At 37.6% G+C, this 23,457-nt stretch overlaps 2 protein-coding genes across 2 annotated transcripts in view; one reads left to right on the top strand and one right to left on the bottom strand.

Moving 5' to 3' along the window:
- Positions 1-23,457, top strand: part of LOC139723247 (probable inactive tRNA-specific adenosine deaminase-like protein 3) — a 43,521-nt gene that overhangs the window by 9,055 nt on the left and 11,009 nt on the right. The window contains exons 2-3 of the mRNA XM_071634505.1: positions 21,825-21,917; positions 22,748-22,802. Of these exons, the coding sequence (XP_071490606.1) occupies positions 21,825-21,917; positions 22,748-22,802 (148 nt within the window). The remainder of the gene's footprint in view (positions 1-21,824; positions 21,918-22,747; positions 22,803-23,457) is intronic.
- Positions 8,829-14,331, bottom strand: LOC139723213 (uncharacterized). The gene is made up of 3 exons (XM_071634472.1): positions 13,933-14,331; positions 11,105-11,350; positions 8,829-10,629 (listed from the first exon to the last, which is right to left on the bottom strand). The coding sequence occupies exons 1-3, from the start codon at positions 14,282-14,284 to the stop codon at positions 9,788-9,790; spliced, it is 1,440 nt and encodes a 479-aa protein (XP_071490573.1). The 5' UTR covers positions 14,285-14,331; the 3' UTR covers positions 8,829-9,787.

Below are 23,457 nucleotides of genomic sequence, written 5' to 3'. Positions count from 1 at the left end.
TTCTCGTAATCCTTATGTATATGAAGGTGGACTTGTCCTTTAAAGGGGATCATTACTCACTGTACTGCCTATAAAAGTGCTAGTGATGTGAGCTCCATGTTCAACAATGTACAAGATGTACGGTACATGTTTTCAAATGACCATTTTATGTCACCGAATTACCATTTTATGTCACCAAATGACAAGCCTTCCTGGCATCCCAGCCATCTTGTGGACGGATTTTGCCTGCTTTGACATTGTTCGTACTGGATGTATTGTACAGCACAGTTGTATGGAATAGAAAGTGTACAAAACAAAATGTACTTATTAAATGTTATATACACAGTACATGCATGCATACAATGTACAATTTCCTGAGAATTGTTCTGTGGATCAAGATTAAGAGAAAGATGATACATGTATTCACTCACCTGTACTTTCAAAGTTGTGCAAGGTGTGCAAAATTTGAGTGATACATTTGAGTACGGATTGATGTGAACTCCATGTCATTTTGTGATCTGGAACTTTGCCACTGCCCGCCTCAGCCCGCCTCAGCCTATCTGCCTCTCGATCATCATTACTTTTCCTGTGTTGACATTTTCATATGTCAGCCCATGTACAGTGAAGTTTGGTTCACTTGTACGCGTTGTACACATGTACAATGTACGACATGTGTATTATCATTTTGAGCCGAAATTGTTCTACAAGCTTTTTCTGTTTGTTTGACTGCCATGATTAGAGTAAACGGATGTTTACTCTTTTTTTCTTTTTTTTGGCTATCAAAAGTGCATTTAAGTATGTTTCCTCATGCAGGATGTACAGTGTATAGGAGTGATAGTTGTTGACTTATCGATATATGAGATTTGATATTGCTTCGCGATAAGACTTTGCTGCCCCTGTAAAAGGAGGCATACTGTATCCGTCTCTCATCGATTGACTTTGCCTGCTTTGCCATTCTCTGTATTTTTATGTGTCAATGTGTACCTACATGTATAGGTACAAGTTGACTTCTGCATGTGCATTCGTTGTACATGTATTATGTATTTTCAGTTGGAGTTGTTACAGTTGTATGCAAGTTTTTTGCACTGCCATGATCAAGAGTAAACGGATGTTTACTCTCTCTTTTTTTTTTGCTATCAAAAATGCTTGTACATGTACATTCCTCATGCATGATCATGTACAGTATATTTTGATATTTATCGATGAGATTTGATATTACTTTGCGATATTAATAAAATACTTAGCCTGCTTTGCCATTTTTCTATGCCGCGATACCTGTACTTTGAATACTTAAGGTACAAGTTGACTTCTGCATGTGCATTCATTGTACATGTGCAGTGTATTATGTATTTTCAGTTGGAGTTGTTTCGCAAGTTTTTTGCACTGCCATGATTAAGAGTAAATGGATGTTTACTCTCTTCTTTTTTTTGCTATCAAAAATGCTTGTACATGTACATTCCTCATGCATGATCATGTACAGTATATTTTGATATTTATCGATGAGATTTGATATTGCTTTGCGATAATACTTTGCCTGCTTTGCCATATTTCTATGCGTTGATACCTGTACTTTGAATATTTAAGGTACAAGTTGACTTCTGCATGTGCATTCGTTGTACATGTATTATGTACTATTTTGAGTTGATTTTCAGTTGGAGTTGTTTTGCAAGTTTTTTGCAAGTTGATTTTCAGTTGGAGTTGTTTTGCAAGTTTTTTGCAAGTTGATTTTCAGTTGGAGTTGTTTTGCAAGTTTTTTGCACTGCCATGATCAAGAGTAAACGGATGTTTACTCTCTTTTTTGCTATCAAAAATACTTGTACAAATTGTACATATTCCTGTGTACGATAACGTACATTTTGAGTACCAGGTATATCAATGTGAGATCTGATATCGCTTTGTGATACTAAGACTTTGTCACCTGCATTTAAGCATGTCTGCCTCTCATTTATTGATTTTGCCTGCATAGACATTGTTGTCACAATGTTGTAAATACAGTTCAGTAGAAGTTGCTCTGCAGCACTTGTGTGCACATCAGCAAGAGTAAACTGAGTTTGGTCTTGAGGATCATCGTTGTTGTTTGCTTGCTTAGTGAACAAAGAGACATTTTTCTTTTCAATGAGTATTTTAGACACAAGTGTACCTTTCCAGCATTGGTCAATGGTGTCATTGATATTTTGTAGATATTGGCATCTCAAGCATCTCTGTGGCTGCGACCTTGTTTCTTTAAAAACACAATCGTTGCCTATGTATCATGATCATGCACCAGCAAGATGACACTGGTTGGTGCCAAAGTGCATGAATACTATACATTGTACATGTTCATAATGATTCTTGATAATGCTTGACAATTAAGTGGCCATTTTTGTCTGGTTTTGCAATTGATGTTATACATCACATTAGGCATTGCTCCTTTACAAGGCTGTGCATACATGAACTGTACATTTTGTTCATGGCACATAGCTATAAATATTCTCTTGCTTTTTACGTTCTTGTCCGTCCCATCTGAACCATCATTTGATTATATCATGAAGGAGCTACGAGTACAATTGTACAGCGTTTATTTTCACGTACCAACCACTGTACAAGTGTATTTGTAAGCTCTGCCTTCTCTTCTTATTTTATCTTGTCAGTATGTATTTGTCATTTTCAAATGTACAGTATAAACTACAATGTACTGTACTCTTTTACAAAGGCTCCGTTTTCTCTCTGGGTAATTTAATTACATTGCTATACAAGTAGATCTGTATTTTCTTTCTGTGAACTTAGCTGGGCAATTCTGTGGTTACTACCATTACATTGAAAGAAATTTAGATATTTATTTTTACCGCTAAATCACCATTTATTCATTTCAAGTCAAAATCATGTTAAAAACATGTTCATCCTTCCCAGGTTTCATAGAAAAGAATGAGTACAATCCAATAAATATTACAATTGCTATGGCAACTAAAAGAGCTGGTATGGTGCGAAAAAAGGACATGACAAAAAAAAAAATCAATGTCTTGTAACAAAAAGTGCGCAAAATTTCAAGTAACTTCAAACAAAGTGTTGCATTAATTTCAATGATCAGGACAAATGTTCACGCAAATGTTTTTAGTAGTTTGAACGATAATTTATTAGCTAGACCCCCAAATGCATGGTTGGTAACGTTACGGTTAGAAACGTTACAGTTGTCCAGAGTAATTCTGCAAGTCATTTCACCCTTTTGTAATTGACAAAATGTCACATGACTTATGGAGTATTTAAATGTATTCATCTTTTACCTTTTAGCAAAAAATTGAAGAAAATTTTTTCAAAGCAGCCACTGTAATTTGTATAAATGAATTTCAGCATCCCCAGTCCCACATGTACATTTTAAATGATGGTTTTATATCTTGCAAGATCAATAAATACTAAGAATAAAATCTACTGAATTTGAAAGACCTTAGTGATCGGTGAACATCCATGGCATTACTTAATATCTAAATTATACATGTAGAGCTACAATGTAGAGGCACATTTCTTTTATCCATGTCATGTCCACCCAATTACCAACTGCAGGATTGCCCAGCTACATATTGCATCCACATACAGTGTACATGTACATGTACAGTTGTATGATCAGAGTAACTGGTACTGGCATATTCTGTACGTGTTGTGTACTCCCAATTTTGCACACAAATGCATGAATAACATGTACAGTCAGTGTAAATGTAGCTTTACACGGTGTAAGTGATTGGTTATTTGCTGAGTCACGAGGTACAACATGTACAGTAGCTGCAACGTACCGGTATGTTGTATTGTACTCTGCAATTACTTGTAATATGAATGGGTACAGTACTGCACATGTACTGTATGTCAGGATACATACAGTACATTGTACCTCCCTGATACAATTTTGTAGGAGTACAGTCTGTACAATGTGTAGTACAACATTTTATAATATACATGTCATATGTACATGTATAAAAAAAGCAATCCTTTTCAGTGCAGAGAGGATACAGTAACACGTTCATTGTTGTACAGTTTATATCGAACTGTACGTATGTACTGGCCATACGATGTACAGTGAAACCCCGTTATAACGAGTTCGGTTATAACGAGGAACCGCTTATAACGAGGTTATCGCGTCGGTCCCGTTTTCCTTTGCATGCAAACCTATGGCAGAACGAATCGGTTATAACGAGTTCGGTTATAACGAGATTCCGGTTATAACGAGGACAATTTCGGTGCATAATGGTAAAGAAAAACATAAGCAATTTGATCGGATATAATGAGGTTCCATTTCTTGACTAAATTGTCGCTTTCAAACACGCGACAAATGAAACATTGAAAACCAAATTCACGCTATCCACGTCTTTTTCCCGTTTTGCAGAGAACCGTTCCTTCCATTTTTTCTTCTAAACCACGCAATAAGCTAAGACACAATAATGCCTTCCGATGTTCCTACTGAATTATTAAACATAATCATTCGATTTTCTTTTTCCCGAGATACGCGTGCGTGATACTAGGTCAGCCCACAGCGCAACGAGGAAAAAAAAGGATAAAGCATTCAAAAACTTTTCATGTAGCGACACTTGTGGCCAAAAAAGGACAATTGGAATGCGTGTGCAACTCATCATTATATCCTTTCGGTATTCCATTTTTAGTCCCGAATTCCAGTTCTTTTGCTGTTCGGCATGATTATAATGCCGAAATAAATAATGACATCATCGCGATCCCGCCAAGTGAGAGTAGCGTAAAAATTTTTGAATAACGCATGTTAACCTACTTGATCGGTGTTCAGGAAAATAAACAAACGCATTTATTTAGTTTGAATAGATCTGAATTTGTTCATTATCATTTAACAAATGATAATTTGAATATGAGTGTGTATGATTAAAGCCGAAATAATTAATGAAATCATCACGATCCCGCCGGGTGACGGTAGCGTAAAAATAGTTGAATAACGCATGTTAACCTACTTAATCGGTGTTTAGAAAAAGAAACAAACGCATTTATTAGTTTGAATAGAACTGGATTTCTTCATTATCATTTATCAAATGATAATTTAAATATGAGTGTGTATGATTGAAGCCGAAATGATTAGTGATATCATCGCGATCTCGCCGGGTGACCGTAGCGTAAGAGTTGAATAACGCATGTTAACCTACTTAATCGGTGTTCGGAAACAGAAACAAACGCATTTAACAGTTCAAGAACGGAATCGATGTACAAAACGTGAAGAGATTTTCGGAAGAAAGTAGAATTTTTAATCCCTTCGCGCGCAACGATCATACATTGTATAAAATTACAGCCGAAATGATTTATGGAATCATTGCATTCCCGCTGGGCACTAACAGCGTAAAATACCTCGCAAGTTCCATGACGGTAAACAATGCATGTATGTTACCCTGAAATCACCGCGATCTCGCCAGGCGACAGTAGCGTACAAGAAAAAGTTGAATAACGCATGTTAACCTAAATCAGAAAAAGAAACCAACGCATTTATTAGTTATGATAGATGTGGGTTTGTTCATTATTACAATTTTAATACTGCATTTCAAAATGAAGATTTTTCTTTCTTTCAGAATGGTCTACCAGGTATAGATTTGCGTAAAAAGGATCACAACCTTCCACATTCAGTCCTGTCGCATAATTTTAAAGAACGGATGGATAACGCGAGGAGATTTTTGGGAAGAAAGTAAAGAACGCATTTTTAATCCCTTCGGGCGCAACGATCATACATTGCACAAGTTTACAGCCGAAATGATTCATTAAATCATCGCATTCCCGCTGGGCACCAACAGCGTAAAAAATACCTCGCAAGTTATGGTAAACAAGGCCTGTATGTTACTCTATTTGCGCTGGTGTTTACAAACGTTTTGAAAAATTTGACAAACAAGAATTATTACAATAAAGATTTAACTCATAACTCACTTTTCATCTAATTCACAAATAATTTCCCTTTATTCTCTCAATAACAATGATCCATAATTGTATAATAACAACACAGGTATGTCTTTAAGTTTCATTGATGGGTATATGATGTCGTGCTTATGTTTTTCTTTGTTTTTGATGCGTACGGATATAACGAGGTACCGGTTATAACGAGGTAATATCGCCGGTCCCACGGACCTCGTTATAACGGTGTTTCACTGTATTGTACTTTGTAAATGTTTTTTTTTTCCTATTGTTCACTCGAGTTGATTTTGTTCTGCAAGATTTTGGATTAATTAGACCAAGAGTGAACTGATGTTTTACTCATACTGCCAAAGGTACACACTGTATTACCGAGTTCCTTGTTTGGTACAATTTGCTTACATTTTGAATATTACCACTTTATGACACTTTAACTTTATCTAGCACCTATATGCTTCTCCAATGGCTCCTCATTGATCAAGTTTGCCCACATTGATTTCATTTTTGTGAATGTACAGAACAGTGTACTGACTGAAGTCACATTAAAAATCTATTTTATAAGACATTTCCCTCTACTTTGACACATTTCATATGATTTTTCACTGTTCCTACATGTTTAAGCAAGACTTGAGATCATGAATATATTGCATGTAATATGTACAGTAATACGCTTGCTCTTTCTTGTCACTGGAGATGCTAACATTTGTACAAAGTCACAGCGTTTAGTTGTGTATTCTATTAAGAATGTCATTCACAAGTACTTGAATTGCTGTACATGTACATTTAACATGTTTTTGTGGCACAGATAGTGGGCAAAAACAGTGTCTACCCCACTGTGTAGAGGATTGCTTTCCAAGAGGAAATGAGACTACATTGTAGAATGAGAAAAATTATTGTTGAATATGGAATTTGAAACCAATAATGTACATGTTTGTACCTGGAAAGTGAGATTGATATACAAGTCAGTGTTGGCAGGAAAAAAGAAAGAAAGAAAAGAAAAGATCTTTGAGGAGGGCAAGTGTCACATTTGCAAGTTTACAACACTTGTTAGCCTGTATGCAGCTCATTGTACATTTGTGTGTATTTTGCACACTTGACATTACATTACAATGTAGCCATTGTGAGACACTGTACAGATAAGTGTTTGTTACTGTCTTCAACCAATGAACAAATTCTGGCAGGGTTGTGCTTTTTTTTTAACATTGCCAAATGTGATTTTTGCTTATATGTTTTCTGAAAAAGCTTTCATGTATTTGTACATTTTGGAGTGAAATTTGACAGTTCTGCAGGCATACCAAAACTGTGTTTTACCTTTAATGATCGATGTTAATGTGACAACAGGCTTTTCTGTGCCTGTGACCTTGATGTAATTCTCTCGTTGAAAGTGGCAGACATGTAGCCTATTCTGATGTGATTAAAATGGGAAAAACCAAACACTGAATCTTTTGATGAAAACATTGGGTTTCAGAAGATATATCATGCGCTCACACACTCAAACACAACTTTGGACAAAACAAAGAGTAACATGCATAGATATGAATCTGAAAAGAGAATACAGTAGGCAGATTTCTGCTTAGATATGGACTGGCTGTATTTTCTGCGTGTGACCAGGAAAAGTTTAAATACATGCAGATTATGCTATACAAATGCACAACATGTATGAATGTATGTGTATTCATAAATGCATGTTATCTTCTTTTGATGCATCACATGTCCATTAAGAGTACAGTCCAACCTTCACTATAAAAGTGGCTACTTGCAGTTGTATTAAGGAAACCCTGCCTATACTTGCAGCATTCATTGTTCCTGTCATCCACTTTTATTAGGCAAGAAAATGTACATTTTGCTGAAGTTCAGTTAAATTCATGCTTAAAAGATAACCTTGTGATCTTGAACATGAATACAGCTGTATGAATGGGCATCGTGTCATGTGTGCCCCCCCCCCAAAAAAAAAAATAAAATAAAAAACCACACATTTGTGACATAATTTGAAAACTGGAAATTGATAGAAATATCAAACACCAGTAGAGCTTTAAATTGCACGTATGGGAGATCATCCTAAATTTTGGAATTCAGCAAACCCAGGCATGTGCTTATCAAACATTCTGTTTAGTTACATGTACAGCTGTACACAATCTGTACACAATGGGTAACTGCAGGCAGGGTGTACTGCACTTAACATAATGATGTACAGTGTTTGCACTTCACAGATTATCTGTACCTGAATTGTATTGTGCAGTCTTGTTTTGAAAAAGCTATGATGTGCTCACAATAGAGACAGTTACATTTAAAAAAAAAAGGTGAGCAAAATTAGTGTAAGACTTGAAAAAACAAGACAATCGCCAAATTGTGTCTCGCCCATTCGCGTACAAGGAATTAATATTTTTTATAACTCCCAGAAGTTAATTGACCTGCTTATGACCTTTGACCTTGTGGTGACCTTCAACACCCTAAGGGACATTTACCATCCAAGTTTGGTCACAAACGGACAAAGGGATCTTAAGTAATGAGCCATAATCGAAACGCGCCATAAAAACTTAAAATTGGGCCCTAAAAGTTTGTTGACCCCTGTCTGTGACCTTTGACCTCTGTCTGTGACCTTTGACCTTGTGACGACCTTCACCTCCCCAAGGGACATCTTCCATCCAAGTTTGGTCACAAACGGACAAAGGGATCAAAAGTTCTGAGCCATAAACGAAATGCGCCCTAAAAACTTAACATTGGGCCCTAAAAGTTCGTTGACCCCTGTATGTAACCTTTGACCTTGTGGTTACCTTCAATTTCCAAGAGACATCTACCATCACCCAAGTTTGATTGCCATTGTAGCAACATGTGCTGAGTTACGTGTGATAAGAGTCTTGCAAGTAAACTTTAACGTATGACCTCAAATGACCTTTGACCTTATCATGTGACCTCTTACAGCACCATAACATGAAGGTACACTTGTACCCCCAGTGCATCCATCACCCAAGTTTGATTGCCATTGTAACATGTGTCGAGTTACATGTGATAAGAGAGTCTTGCAAGTAAACTTTAACGTATGACCTCAAATGACCTTTGACCTTATCCTGTGACCTCCAACGGCACCTTAACATGAAGGTACCCCCAGTGCATCTATGACCCAAGTTAGGTTGTAATCCAAGCAACTTATGTGAAGTTATTTGTCAAAGAGAGTCTTGCAGGTAAACTTTAATATAGAAAAGAGAGTCTTGCACATACTCTTTAATATATGACCTCAAATGACCTTTGACATCATCACATGACCTCTGACAACACCATAACATGAAGATACCCCTAGTGCTTCTATCACCCAAGTGTGGCTGCCATTGCTGTAACAGTTGCCAAGTTGTGCATCATAAGAGTCTTGCAGGTAAACTTTAACATTTGTGACGGACGACGGACAGACGACGGACGGACGCCATTTGGATCCCTTAGTCTCGCCTTCACCTCCGGTGGGCGAGACAAAAAGTGTTTGTGCTGAGCTAAAGCAGCTTTCTTTTTTTCCCCATACGAACATACTTCATACGAACAAGGAATACAATGTACCTGTGCTCTAAGGTGTTGTTACTCCGCATGAAACCAAACAAAATTATTCTTATTGCGTACACACTGTACACTGTATACTGGTGTATAATGATTTTCAAAGAAAAAAAGCTAACAGAAGGAAACAGTATTGGACTTTCAAAAGATAATTTACAGTACAAATGTATGTGTAAATACTGGTTTATCAGAGTTGTAAAGTGTCGGTGGTGAAGGGGTGTCACCATCCATATACAGTACATGTACTACATTGTAATTGTACATTGTGCATAGTACATGTACATTGCACCAGTACTTTGTATTGTAAATTGAAATGTGTATTACATGTACATGTTATGGCTGGCAGAACGGGGGGAAGGGGTTCGTCTCTGAAAGTACATGTATCAAGAGTTTAACGCCTTGCTTTACACAATGGACAAATGTACTTCTTTGGAGCTCGTTTTAGTTTCACACAGAACATGTGAAACCACTTTTTACACTTGTCACAGTCAATCCATGATATTCCTTGGTCATCACGGTCTTCAATGTTGCATTCAGGCAGTTCACATGATGGCGGTGTAAAATCTCTCCCTGTAAGTAAACAGTATTGCTTAGATGTTCCACCCATCACAATGACACAGTCTTCCTCCAGAACGTGAGATGTGTGTCCAGCTGTTGCTAAGTCATCACTCACTGTATCTTGTAATTTTTTGCATGTCTTGGCCATGGGATCCAACACGTAGACAGCAGAGGAAATGTTAGGTGACTGGTTATAGTTCGTATTCCTTTCATCTTCTTGATGGTAACCACCTATAACTAGTATTTGGTTGTTTAGAATTGTGCAGCTGTGAAAGGAGAGGAAGGTGATGTCCAAGGGAGACATGTCCAAGATGACATTTCGAAGTGAAAATGTCATTACACCTGAGATGAACGAAGTGCTGAGAATCATTGCTTCATTAATTGGCATACGTTTGATAGGAACTGCCCCTTCATACTGAATTCCCCCCACAAGTACTAGTTCTCCAGTGTCTTCCATGAATGCAGCTGAATGAAAGCATCTGCCCTTTACTTCTGGAATTGATGCTATGTGATTCCACCTGTAGTTGTCCCCATCAAGAAGATAGAATTTACCATCATCACAAGATGGGGTGAACCTATCTCCTTGGCCAGGTAAATAATAGTCTCGGTGTTTGTAGCCACCGAAGACGACAAACTTGTCGTTTCCTATCTTTGTGAATGTGTGACCAGCCCTACCTGTGGGAGAAAAAAGCAAATTTGAAAAAGAACCGGTTTGTTGATTTTATTAAAGTGTATTGACAGATGTTTTATTTTTGTTCTTTTCTGTGTGTATGTCCATGTACATTGTATGTATATGTTACTAAATATGTATTTTTGCTCTGTTATTGTTAAAGCTTTTCATTGTATGAATAAACCGTGGTCCAAGAGTTATGCGGAATATTACTGTTGAGTGTTCTCGAGAACTGTTGTGTATATTTGTTTATTTTGTGATATGTGCTCTTTGTATTTGTTGATGAATGATTCCAGTGTAATTCATAAGCCCAAATTCTTTGCAGTGTGTATATTATTAGCACATCTAAAGTTGATGACAAGTGTGCATATTAATAAGATGAAATCTCAATGAAATCTCAGTTGTTCAATCTACACACAGTTTCTAAAACTTTACATACAACTCCACATTTACATCAATATATAAGCTAATACTATGTACCTGATGGAACATTGCCTCCTTGAAAACAAAGCGGTTTTCCCTTTCTGCTGGGTGTGGCACTCTCCTCTAGTTGCACGGTTGTTATGTCGAAAGATGGTGATTTTGCCGATTTAGAGGTCTCTTTGATGACATAGAGGTCCTTTGATGAAGTGCTGTTGAAACTGAGATCAAGTCCTCCCCATACAAGTATGTCTCCAGTTTGTCTGGCAGCCATTCCATGAGACTGGAGATATGGTATAGTTGAACCTAGGAGAGGTACAAGCAGGTACATTGTATGTTAGTGAAAACATGAATGAAATATCACACGCCCATGATTTTGTCACATATTTGTCTGTGATATTTATTTCTAATTGATAATCTGTTGTACAAAACAATGAAATAGTTTACGAGATTAATCAAACCAAAACACTTGCTTTAATGAAAACAAGAATAAAATCCATTAAAAACAGACTGATTTTAGTTCAACAAGCATTTCTCATATGCACTTTGCCGAGTATACCCCGGACTCGGACTCGCCCCGATGGGCTACAACTAGGGATGGTACAGTTTCGGTCTAAATCGGCTCCAGGTTTCCAGCACTTTTCGATGATGATTTTGCAAGTTTGCACATTTGTTTGACTTGGTTGTATACTGTTTTGTCCGTTGTTTAGTTTTTTGTTGTTTTTCTTTAAATATACAAATCCATGATGAAATAAACTATGTATGTTTGTATGGTAAAGAAATATGTGATGATGTGTAGTGTTCACACAGGACACAGGCTTATGTCATCTCACCATCAGACACTGTATGAAGATAACATTTACAAAGTGTGTGTGTGTTTGTGTGTGTGCATGTGTTTGCCTGTGTGTACAGTCAGTCAACCTTGCCTAAACAGTGGAGCCCTTTTGAACTGAAGAAATACAATAAAGCTTTCATTCCACTGAGAGGAAATTCAATATATGAAGGATCAGAATCAATGGAATGAATCACAATATGAAGGATTTGTAAAGGCCTTTAACTTAGGCGATTATTTGACCAGGGAGGTGTGAGAGAGACACACCTCCCTGATTTGACTAATTAAATGCGAGGTTGAGGTACATGTAGCAAGATTATCTGTTAGCATAGGCGCCGGAAGTGGGGGGGCAGGGGGGGCGGCCGCCCCCCCCAATCCAAAAAGTGGGGGGGCAAAACACATTTTTGCCCCCCCAAAAAGCCCCCCCCCCCAAAAAAAAAAGAAGAAGATAGTAATAATAATAATGATAATAAATATAAATGAATAAACAAAGAAAATAAAATAAATATGTATATATATGAATAAAAGGGGAAATATATGGCTACAGACGGCAGCTTTTGGACTGTAAAATGTCAAAATTTTCAAGCTCGCTCGCTTCGCTCGCTCGCATCCAGCAGTTGAGCCCGGTGCGCCTCCCCCTTAATTTCTAAAGCGAAAAACATAGCTACGACGGCAGTTGTTGGACTGTAGAATGTCAAAATTTCAAGCTCGCTCGCTTCGCTCGTTCGCATTGAATCGTTATGCCATTCTCCTAATGTTGCTGACAGTAATTGCCAGTAGTTGCGCCCGATGCCCCCACCCCTTAATTTCCAAAGCGAAAGATAAAATATAGCTACAAACGGGAGTTTTGGGACTGTAAAATGTCAAAATTTTCAAGCTCGCTCGCTTCGCTCGCTCGCATTGAATCGTTATGCCTCTCTCCTAATATTGCTGCCAGTAATTGCCAGCAGTTGCGTCCGATGCCCCCCCCCCCCTTAATTTCCAAAGCGAAAGATATAGCTACAAACGGGAGTTTTGGGACTGTAAGATGTCAAAATTCTCAAGCTCGCTCGCCTTGCTCGCTCGCATTAAATCGTTATGCCATTCTCCTAATGTTGCTGCCAGTAATTGCCAGCAGTTGCACCCGATGCGCCGCCCCATTAATTTCCAAAGTGAAAGATAAAGTTACAAACGGCAGTTTTTGGACTGTAGAATGTCCAAATTTTGAAGCTTGCTCGCTTCGCTCGCTCGCATTGAATCGTTATGCCATTCTCCTAATGTTGCTGCCAATAATTGCCAGCAGTTGCGCCCGATGCACCCCCATTTATTTCAAAGCGAAATATGTAGCTACAATTAAAACTCCAGTTTTGGAACTGTAGAATATCAAAATTTTCAAGCTCGCTCGCTTCGCTCGCTCGCATTTTATTGTTATGCCATTCACCTTATGTTGCTGACAGTATATAATTTGTCGATCGTTTCACACCGTCATTCCATAATCCATGTAAGGAAAACTTACAATGTTCCTCAATGACTGCGTTGTTGAATGTATCACATTCCGTAATGTATTGTAGTCCCATTATTGCTCACGCACACACGCACAAGCATACAGACAGTCAAAATTACTTTATGGTTCCCCCCATGTTTCGACCCACCGTACGCCACTTTACATATATATATATATATATATATATATATATATTTTATATATATATATATATATATATATATATATATATATATATATATATATATATATATATATATTATATATATATATATATATATATATTATATATATATATATATATATATATATATATATATATGTATATATAAACAATAGATGTGTGTGCGTGTGTGTGTGTGTGTGTGTGTATGTGTATATTGTGTAACATATGCATGGTCTAATCTTGAGCCCCCTCCAATGTTTGCCCCCCCAATCCAAAACTGCTTCCGGCGCGCCTGTCTGTTAGTATCTATATGTATTTACTATAAGATGTCATTATACATACAAAGCTTTATATTCTAATCTATTTACTTCACATAAATGATGTGAAAAATAAAACAAGAAACATACCACTTGTTCTGCAAGTTACAGCGGACATTATTTCAACGTCGTCCTCACTAAGTTTCACCCGTACTTCCACCAGGTTTGATGAAAATGGTATGGATGCTGGCTCCCCTGTTCGTGATCCACCTAAAAAGATAAACCGTTTTTCCTCCTCGCATTTACTGTCTAACAGAACACATGTGTGCCCTTCTGGTGGATAGTAATTAACGCTACCTAGTTTCAAAGCAAAGTGATGACTGCTTTGGGAAATTTTCCCCTTCTTTTCAATGCTGGCCTCTTCGCACTTGGCTAAGCGGACATGATTGTATTCACAACCGACTTCTCGGCTTAGTGCCAGTGATCTACGTGACTCGAGCATCGCGAGTGCACTTTCGAAATATAAATGAACAACGATAAGATCATAACACAAGTAAACTAATAATTATAGTAGACAGAAATTTAGTAGAGTCTGGTTGTTTTGCAAGACGTACACCTGTACGTACTACGTGATTTGTGAGCGTGACTGTATCCGCTATGTACAGACAGTACAGAGTGCATGCTTGCTACTCGTGTGATGCGTGTGTAGGAGCTATGCGCAAGCGACAGCCCAGTTTCCTCATGCTAGCACGTGGTGACACACACACAGAGCACTTTGCTGGCAGCATCTGGCGTGCACGCGGTCCCCACACACCGCAGAGGCCATGTGGTGGTAGACGGCGATGCGTAATCAAATTTACATATGCATTAGCCCCTTCGCGCGAAGTTACTTTGGATTCTTGCATACGAAGCCCCGCCTTAAACGTTCGCTGTGACCAAAAAATTATTGCAAGGGGCATCTTCAAGGCGATATCCCCACACCAAGACGTGGAGCTAGCGAAAAACTAGCCACATTTACCATCGGATTCAGCATACTAGTAATTTATCCTCCACTCACACCAGCCAGTGCCGTATAAGAGAGTCTGGCCAACTCCTAAATTGAACGCCATGTCGTTACCCAGCGAACAGTGCGCTTGTGGTTTTAGCGTAATGACAGTAATGACAGTAATGACAGTAATTTTATTCTCATGTCACCCCATTAGGGTATTGGAGAACGCAATTTCAACTTAATTATTAACATGAAACATATTTACACTTTGATGCAGATTTTTTTAAACACTTTTACACTATTACACATACAGCTGTAGGTACAGATGTTCATCTGAATATGTTAATGTGCAAGACACATATTTCCGCAGTGGCAAAAAGTACGTTGCCATGGTAACGGCATGTTATTGGTAAAATATAGGGCAAAATGCTTCATGGCAAAACTGCTTCATCAGTGTTCTCCCAATTCTCATGGAATTCATATTGAATGTTTGTCTTAGGATATAGGTCAGCATGACACATTTCTTGACAGTGACAAAAAGTATGTTGCCATGGTAACAGCTCACATATTATGAGCCAAAATGATGGAAAATTTTGTGTTGCAAACTACTTCCTCAGTTTTTGCCCAATTTCCATGAAACTTGGTACAGATGTGTGCCTTTGGTTGTAGATGTGCAAGACGCATTTTTTGACAGTACCCGAAAGTACGTTGCCATGGTAACGGCATATTAATGGCAGAAGATCAAGGAAAGATCTTGCGGATTTAACTACTTCCTCAGTTTTTTGACCAAAGCTTATGAAATGTGGCACACACCTTGATCTTGGTGGGAAGATGTGGAAGACATATTTTTCGGACGTGTCGGAAGCTGCGTTGCCATGGTAACGGCATATAAATGGCAGAAGATCAAGGAAAGATCTTGCGGATTGAACTACCTCTGTATTCGACTGAAGCTCATGAAATGTGGCACACACATTGGTCTTGGTGGGAAGATGTGCAAGACATATTTTTTGGACATGTCGGAAGCTGCGTTGCCACGGTAACGGCATATTAATGGTGGAAGATCAAGGAAAGATCTTGTGGATTGAACTACTTCCTCAGTTTTTGACAAAAGCTTATGTGGCACACACAATAGTCTTGGTGGGAAGATGTGCAAGACATTTTTCGGACGTGTCGGAAGCTGCGTTGCCATGGTAACGGCATTTAAATGGCAGAAGATCAAGGAAAGATCATTCCTTGGGTAAGACTGTCGTCACGGGGCGGGGGTATTAATCACCTTAAGTGATATTTCTAGTTTCCAAATGTAAAAGCAGCAATCTGCCATTATTTTGTTCTAGCATTGTACGGAGCAGAATATTACCGTTATTCATTTCCAAATTTAAAAGCAATCATCCGACATTTATTTTATTTTCGTACGGAAGCAATATTACTGCTGTCCACTTCCGAAAGTGAAATTAATCAATTATCTCAGCATCGTACGGAGCCGAATGTTACTGTTTTTAATTTTTGAACATCAAGGCATACATTAGACATTTACTTTACCATCAAACGCAGCTGAATGTTACTGTTATTCATTCTGAAATATGATAGCAAATGTCCGACACTTATTTTAGCATCATGGAGCAGAATGTTACTGCTATTCACTTTCAAACGTAAATGCAAGCGTTTGACATTTATTTTGGCATCTTCCGGAGCCGAATGTTATTGCTATTTACTTTCGAAAGTAAAAGCAAACACCCGACATTTATTTAACCCTATAATTGGGCTATTTGAGACCAAGTTTTTGCTGGGGGTTAACTTGACCCCCCCCCCCCCCTCCCCTTCAGATCTCGGCCGCCGATCGCGCGATCGCCGCAAAGTTTTGCCTGAACATAGAGCTGGATGTCAACTAAGATTTCATGGTCATACAATAGAAAAATGTTGATTTTATATTTTTGGATAAATTAATTATGCAAATTTCTGCATGAAATCATATTTTCACCTATAACTCCATCAAAAAGAATGAAGGATTGGTAAATTTTTGTGTCAGAGTTGCTCAAGACACATCAAACAATTTTCTTGTAAAAAATAGCACAATCAAAATCAGTTTCTTTTGTTTTTTATTGTTTTGCTAATTTCTCATGATTTTTATTGTTTTTTCGATGTTTTGTTTTCTTTTTTGCCAAATCTGTTGCAAGCACTTTTTTCAAGCTTATCTACATTAGAATTGATTAATTTCAATGTTCAAAAGTTGAAATAATCTAATTTATATCAATTAAACAAAACAAAAAAACACGCAATTTGCATTGGATTTGCACACGAAATCATGAATTTGACTTGAGCTGTTTTCGGGTTGACATGCATTGCGTAACTTCAGAACGGTGTATACCCGGACGTCGCAAATTTGGTCTCAAAATATGCGGGAAATGAGATTCAATGAAAAAAGTCGTGAAACGACGCGGCAAAATCTTTGCGCGTTGCCGAATCGTGGCGCGAAATGTCGAGGGGGGTCAATTTGACACCCCCCCCCCCCCCAGTTTAAATAGGGTTAATCATCGTACGGAGTTGAATATTACTGTTATTCATTTCCGAACATCAAAGCAAATATCCGACATTTATTTCAGCATCTTCCGAAGCCGAATGTTTTAGTGTCATGTATACGGAGTCGAATATTACCGTTATTCATTACCAAAAATAAAAGCAAACGTCTGACATTTATTTTAGCATCTTACGGAGCCCATTGTTACTGCTGTTCATTTCCAAAAGTAAAGGCAAACATTCGACTCTTTTGGTGGGTCGATCGGGCCACCAAAATCTACTGAAATTTTGGTGGCCTGACGTGCGTTTTTTGGTGGCCCCGGGCCACCGGGCCACCGTTAAAAATCTTTCTCTATTATAAGCGTCATTGTGTAGTATTAATGATGGCATGCAAATAGGGCCTATAAATGTTTGGTTTCAAGTTGGTGCATTGGGTAATCTCCAAGGTATGGAGGAACTGCATGGGTAATAATATTTCTACAATAGATAGTAGAATTTTACCTGACATTGGTCCTTGACCTTTATCCCTTCCCATGCCCCCATCCCCCCCCCCCCAAAAAAAAAAAAAAAATCACAAGAGAATCACGGTCGGGCAGTACGTTTCGTCTGAAAACACATGCACTCACCATCAGAAATTGTATACAGATATCGAGGAAATAGTAATATTCTCAGAATGTAACCATTATATACAGGATTTTCTCTTCCCACCTCCCTGTTTTGACCGTTCACCTTGAGCATGTTTACACGAAAGTTTATAAGCTAAAACAAAACTTTGTTCACTCATTACATGCATACATGTCAAGTTTCATCACAAACGGTGTCCACAAAATTGAATATGGAATGACGGACGACAGACGGAAGGACAGACGGACAACCAAAATAAATGCCTCATGCGAACAGAGGCGACTATATGTTATGGCGGTGACATACAAATGTGAATCAAAACCCGAATAGTCTGAAAGACACCGCGAGGACTCCAAGGAAAACAATATACTAGTAGTTCTCCCGTCGCACTCTGATTAACCACTTTTTTTTCCTTCGTGAAGGAAAGCGGCGCATCATTACACTTGAGCCAGGTAGATTCGCGCAACGCCATGCTGCACAGGAATTAAGGTGTGACGAATCTTTAGTTAATCGCAGCTAGTTATCAAAATATCTTTTGTATATACTTTCTACTTCAGGTGGACAACGGCAATGTGTGTTTTTGTTTTTGTTTTTGTTTTTGTTTTTGTTTTTGTTTTTGTTTTTGTGGTTTTTTTTTTTGTGTGTGTGTGTGTTTTTTTTTTTTGGTCCCCACTGCACCGTGACTGACAATACTAGTGACATTGGGGATGTCCCAAAGGCAGGCATTAGCGCGTACCTGCGCAGGATGAACAATGGGCACTGCGTATGAGCTCTGTCGCGCCCGCGTGATTGACTTTGGTAACGACATGGCGCCTGTAGATCACGGGACCAGCTTTTGACCAATCACAGGCTTCAAAACACATAGCCGAAAACCAAGTTGGCCAGACTCTCTGACGGCACTGACACCAGCCAGAGAACGCGGAGTGCTCCCATAGTATTGTAACACCGTACAATCCAGAGGGACAACTCGGCCCCACCATCAAAGTGAGGCGGAGTTGTGTTGTCCCCGAGTCCAACTTAGCCTGACCCCGATTCAGTAAGTACTGAGATGCCAACATTTTTGGTTGAAATTTCGCATTTTCATCATTACCCAACAAATTTATTGTTATTACAGTGTTATTCCACACATTTCTGAGGCATTGTATGTGTACATTTTGGAGCGAAATTTGACAATATGCAGGCGTGTTACGTTTTGCCTTTAACATGTTAACAACAATTGACGATATGCACATTTGATGCAACAACACTGATTGCAATGAACACATTTTTCTCATATCCATGCCTCCTCCTAATGCTATCTGCCATACACAAACAAACACACTACAAGTACATGCTTACTATGCACAAACAGGGAGAGTATACATTGTAGGCTGCACCACTCCGTTGGGGAAGGTGACTCTCCATATTGCTCTGAAGGAGTGGTGAGTGGATGAGTATGTGTAAAATTTATGTACTCTAAGCTGATGACTCTCAGTATGACCACGTACACTATGTCCTACGCAAAGGTTTAGCGTTAGACTGTGCAGTCAGCATAATCTATCTGGAATTGGTTGGAAAATAACCTTTCTTGGAAGGAAGTGAAATCCCTGCGATAATTTCTAAGGATTTACTTATCATTTTTAGACAGTAATGATGGACAATGGAAGTGTTTCAGCCAGAATTTGCCCCATATTAAATACATGTATGTGAAAAATTTGTTACATTATTTTTTTTTTGTTGCACTTTCAAGTGGTTTCCGATTAACAGATGAGCACTGTAATTTGGTTACTGAAGAAACACACACACACACACACATCTACAGCTGTATAATGCATGTGCACTGATGTGTATGAACACGCACACAAACACACAAGATACAGACAAACTGGAATACAGTCGTAATCTGTAGATGAAAAAGAGGAACTCCTCTTCCTTGTCTGTATCTTAGCACCCTTCCCCTCTTCCACATCATTATCAGGATGAGCCATGCATGATGCAGAAACTATTATGATAAGATGTCACTTAAAGGGGGGAAAAAGCCACATATTATTCAGTTTCTCAGATTAACAAACCTTGTTTCATTTTCAGTTTAACAAACCTCATCTCATTTTCAGATTATTGAATTTCATTTCATTTTCAAATTAACATACCAGGTACCTTCAGAATAACAAACCTTTTTTTTTTAATCAACAAACCTTCAGAATAACAGATGATACATTTTGTTATTCATATTTGAATGAACAAATCTTCAGAATTTAACAAAATAATGGCACAAATATTCAGATATAAACTCTTTTTCACTTTCAGATTAACTAACCTCATGTATGGGGAGTCTGTGCTCCCGATTGACAACTGTCAGAATAAGTACCGTAAAACGGGGTGAAAAGGGACGGCGAGGTGAATAGGGACAAAACCAAGAAAAGTTTTTTGAATGTGCATGTTTCAAATTCGCTTGAACTTTTTTTCTTATTTTTATCACAGGATGGAAGGACCATCCAACAGTGTCCAGAAAGTGGTCCACCTGATGTGGAAAAATTTTTAAAGGGTACAGGAGGTCCAAATAAAAAGTTTTCAAAAAATCACAAAAAAATCAGGGCGGTCAAAACTTTTCTGCTCCTGTTGCCATTGATTGATGAAATTCGCTAAAAAGGTTCATGAATCTACACTGTAGCCTATTAGGTCCTACAACACACCTTTAAATTTGAAATAATTATTTCAACAGGAATTTGTGACAGCACATTTTTTCTTCTCTTGGGCAAAAAATCAGTTAGACTGGGGTGAATAGGGACACCATGGTGTCGTTTGACTGGCCCTTTAAATTTTCTGTATGATTAAGTATTATATTGTCATAAATTGCTCTGAAATGTTTGATATGTCCAGCTATTTCCAAAAGTGTGAATTTTTATTCTAAATCTCTTGACAAGAGAGCAATAAGATCTTTGGATATGTGGCTTCACTTTTGTATACATAGATGAGAGTGAACTTTGCTGTCTTAACCCTAACTTGGGGAGGAAGGGTCTGGGAACCCCGGCCCCACCCACCCTCTTGGGAATTTTTTTTCACTGCGTAAGACAGGCTAGGACTTTTCCACTTGTATTTCATGACCCTTTTCTCTGTCTTCTGCATGTTTTAATGCCAATAACACATCTGTTTGGGTCAGACCCATACTATAAGTGCCAGCTTATAATTGCTGTAGGAACTCCCAAAATATCCCCGACATCATAAGAGTCAAGTTACACTGAATTTAGAGTGTATGAATAAGATTGTACATCATGATTTGCCACTTGAAGAAGAAGTGGGTTAATATTTGAGTGCAATTCAATGGATTAGTAAAGTTTTTTGACTTACTTTTCAATCTTAACCTTTGATCTGATGGGTCACATTTTTTTATGTCAGCTCATTTTGTTGGGCTGTTGAAATTTTTGTTAAAGATTGATTTAACAATGGAATAGATTGCTCTTAAATGTTTGTATATCATTTCTAAACTCTGTAGTTGTTCCCTTAATCCAATTCATTGGATGGATTAAAAAAAAATGCCTCCAAACAGCTTTTTTTGGATCAAAATTAGTGTTGTCCCTGTTGACCCCAAATTTGGGGTCAACAGGGACAGCATCATTTTATCAAAAAACATACTTTTCCACAAAATATTTATTTTCTTTCACAATACCAAATTAAAGGTATTTTAGGTGGACATAAAATCCCCACATAAGATTGAGTCTCTGGGCTGCATGAAAAAAAAAATACAATCATTAGAACTTTAAATTTGTCCCTATTCACCCCGTTTTACGGTACTACCTTATTTCATTTTTGTTAATAATGTTCAAACCTGAATAATTTACATCACCCATATCTATGCTATTAGATCATTCATATTTGTCATAGCAACTCTGTTTCTTGTTATCATCGTTGACATTATTTGTTATGTAATTTGTGACAGACAAAACCTGTATTGGAGGCACAGTGCATGATGAACAGATGTCCATAATACCAGTGCTACCTGACCATGCAACATCAAAAATTATTCCATTGGGTATGTATTCAATATTCTAGTCGCTATTGATGTGTGAAATCAGTGCAATTTCAGTATAGCCAAGGATTATGTTTTTCTTCTTGAAAGGTCCATCCATTATGTACAAATAGATGTAATGCATTAACCAGAGACTTTTAAAAACCAGCGTATACCAAACATTCATGAAAAGATACCCAGTAAGCCTCCCTAGCTCAGAGACAGCAAATTCAGATATAGTGTACAAGTTATGTCCATTGCATTGCATTACCACTATCATGGGCATGTTTGTTGAATGCAAACAATATCAATTGTTCCATTTTTGTAGGGACTATAAAGAGAGTTTACGTTTACTTTTGAATCACAGTCTTCAAAGGAGAGGTAAATACCAGTATAAGAATTGTCAGGATGTGCAGATCCATATCAAACATGCGTCTTTGCGGTTTTGATAAATTTCAGCGGTAGACTTGTGGCCAAATATAATTTGCAATAAAGCAGTCATTTCACCCATCAAAATATGAAAAGGACAAGTCCACTATCAATTAAGAGAATGCAGCAATACTACCAGAACACATTGTTGAAAGTTTGGGAAAAATCAGACAATCTGTTCAAAGTTACAATTTTTTATTTAAAAGTTTCTGTGTAGTCACTGCTGGATGAGAAGAATGCAACATCCGTAGAACGATGTAAGGGAAATATAAAGAGAATTACACTTTGAAATTTCATTTTATGAAAAGAAAAATATGTTGATTTGTCTTTATATTTTCTTTATGATGTGTAATCACTGTTCATAATCACATACTTTGTGTGTGTTTTTTAATTAATATATAGATTTTTACTGTCTTACCCCTCAGTTCCTGTCTATGCAGCTTCAGTACTAAATAAAAAGAAAACAAATGATCTCCTCAGGTAAGATACTATCACCTGTTTTATCATATTAATTATACAATGTGGCACTCATATTTTTTTATGCCTTGTGAAGATGACTTGTGTTCATGATTTTAAGGCTTTGTATTGAAATTAGTTTTTATCAGACATCATAGTAGTTTGTTGTTGTTTTTTATGCCTCTGCAATAAATGAAAAAATCATTTAAACACAAACTTTCCTTAACTTTCCTTTGATAGTGATCAAGTATTTGTTTGGAGCAGAGTGGCTATTGCAATTTGCTTGAATTGTATATTTTATCATTATATATTATACATTTGTACATGGTACTTAATTGCTTGATGTAACATTTGCCGAGTTAGTATAAAAGAATAATTCTTCTGTATTAAATGCAATTGGACTCACTGCATGTTCTTTGCACAGTCTCTTCAACAACAATGTTCAGGCACATTATTGGTCTTGTAATTTTAAAATGTTCACATGCCAATGAGGTCTTTGCTGCTTTTCTTTGAGTTCTGTGAAGAGATATTCAAGATATGATTCATACTGTTTTCAGAATGTATTCAAGTAGGATAGAGTAAAAAGAGGCCTGAGCTTTCAATCCTAGCAGAATCTTCATCGGAGGCAAAATGACGAACAGGCAGGGAAAGCAATTACATGATATAAGGACTACACGAG

Source organism: Diadema antillarum, unplaced genomic scaffold (genome assembly GCF_040938485.1).
Source record: "Diadema antillarum isolate AM-2024a unplaced genomic scaffold, OU_Dant_1.0 scf00000183, whole genome shotgun sequence".
NCBI classification, from domain to species: domain Eukaryota; kingdom Metazoa; phylum Echinodermata; class Echinoidea; order Diadematoida; family Diadematidae; genus Diadema; species Diadema antillarum.
This window is presented reverse-complemented; position numbering and strand designations above follow the sequence as displayed.

Bases quoted from the DNA above. Each gene is read 5' to 3' on its own strand.
- LOC139723213 (XM_071634472.1), bottom strand. From the start codon at position 14,284: ATGCTCGAGTCACGTAGATCACTGGCACTAAGCCGAGAAGTCGGTTGT. The intron at 11,351-13,932 runs GTATGTTTCTTG...TACCTCTCCTAG, and splicing joins TGTAACTTGCAGAACAAGTG to GTTCAACTATACCATATCTC. The intron at 10,630-11,104 runs GTACATAGTATT...TTTCTCCCACAG, and splicing joins AGGAGGCAATGTTCCATCAG to GTAGGGCTGGTCACACATTC.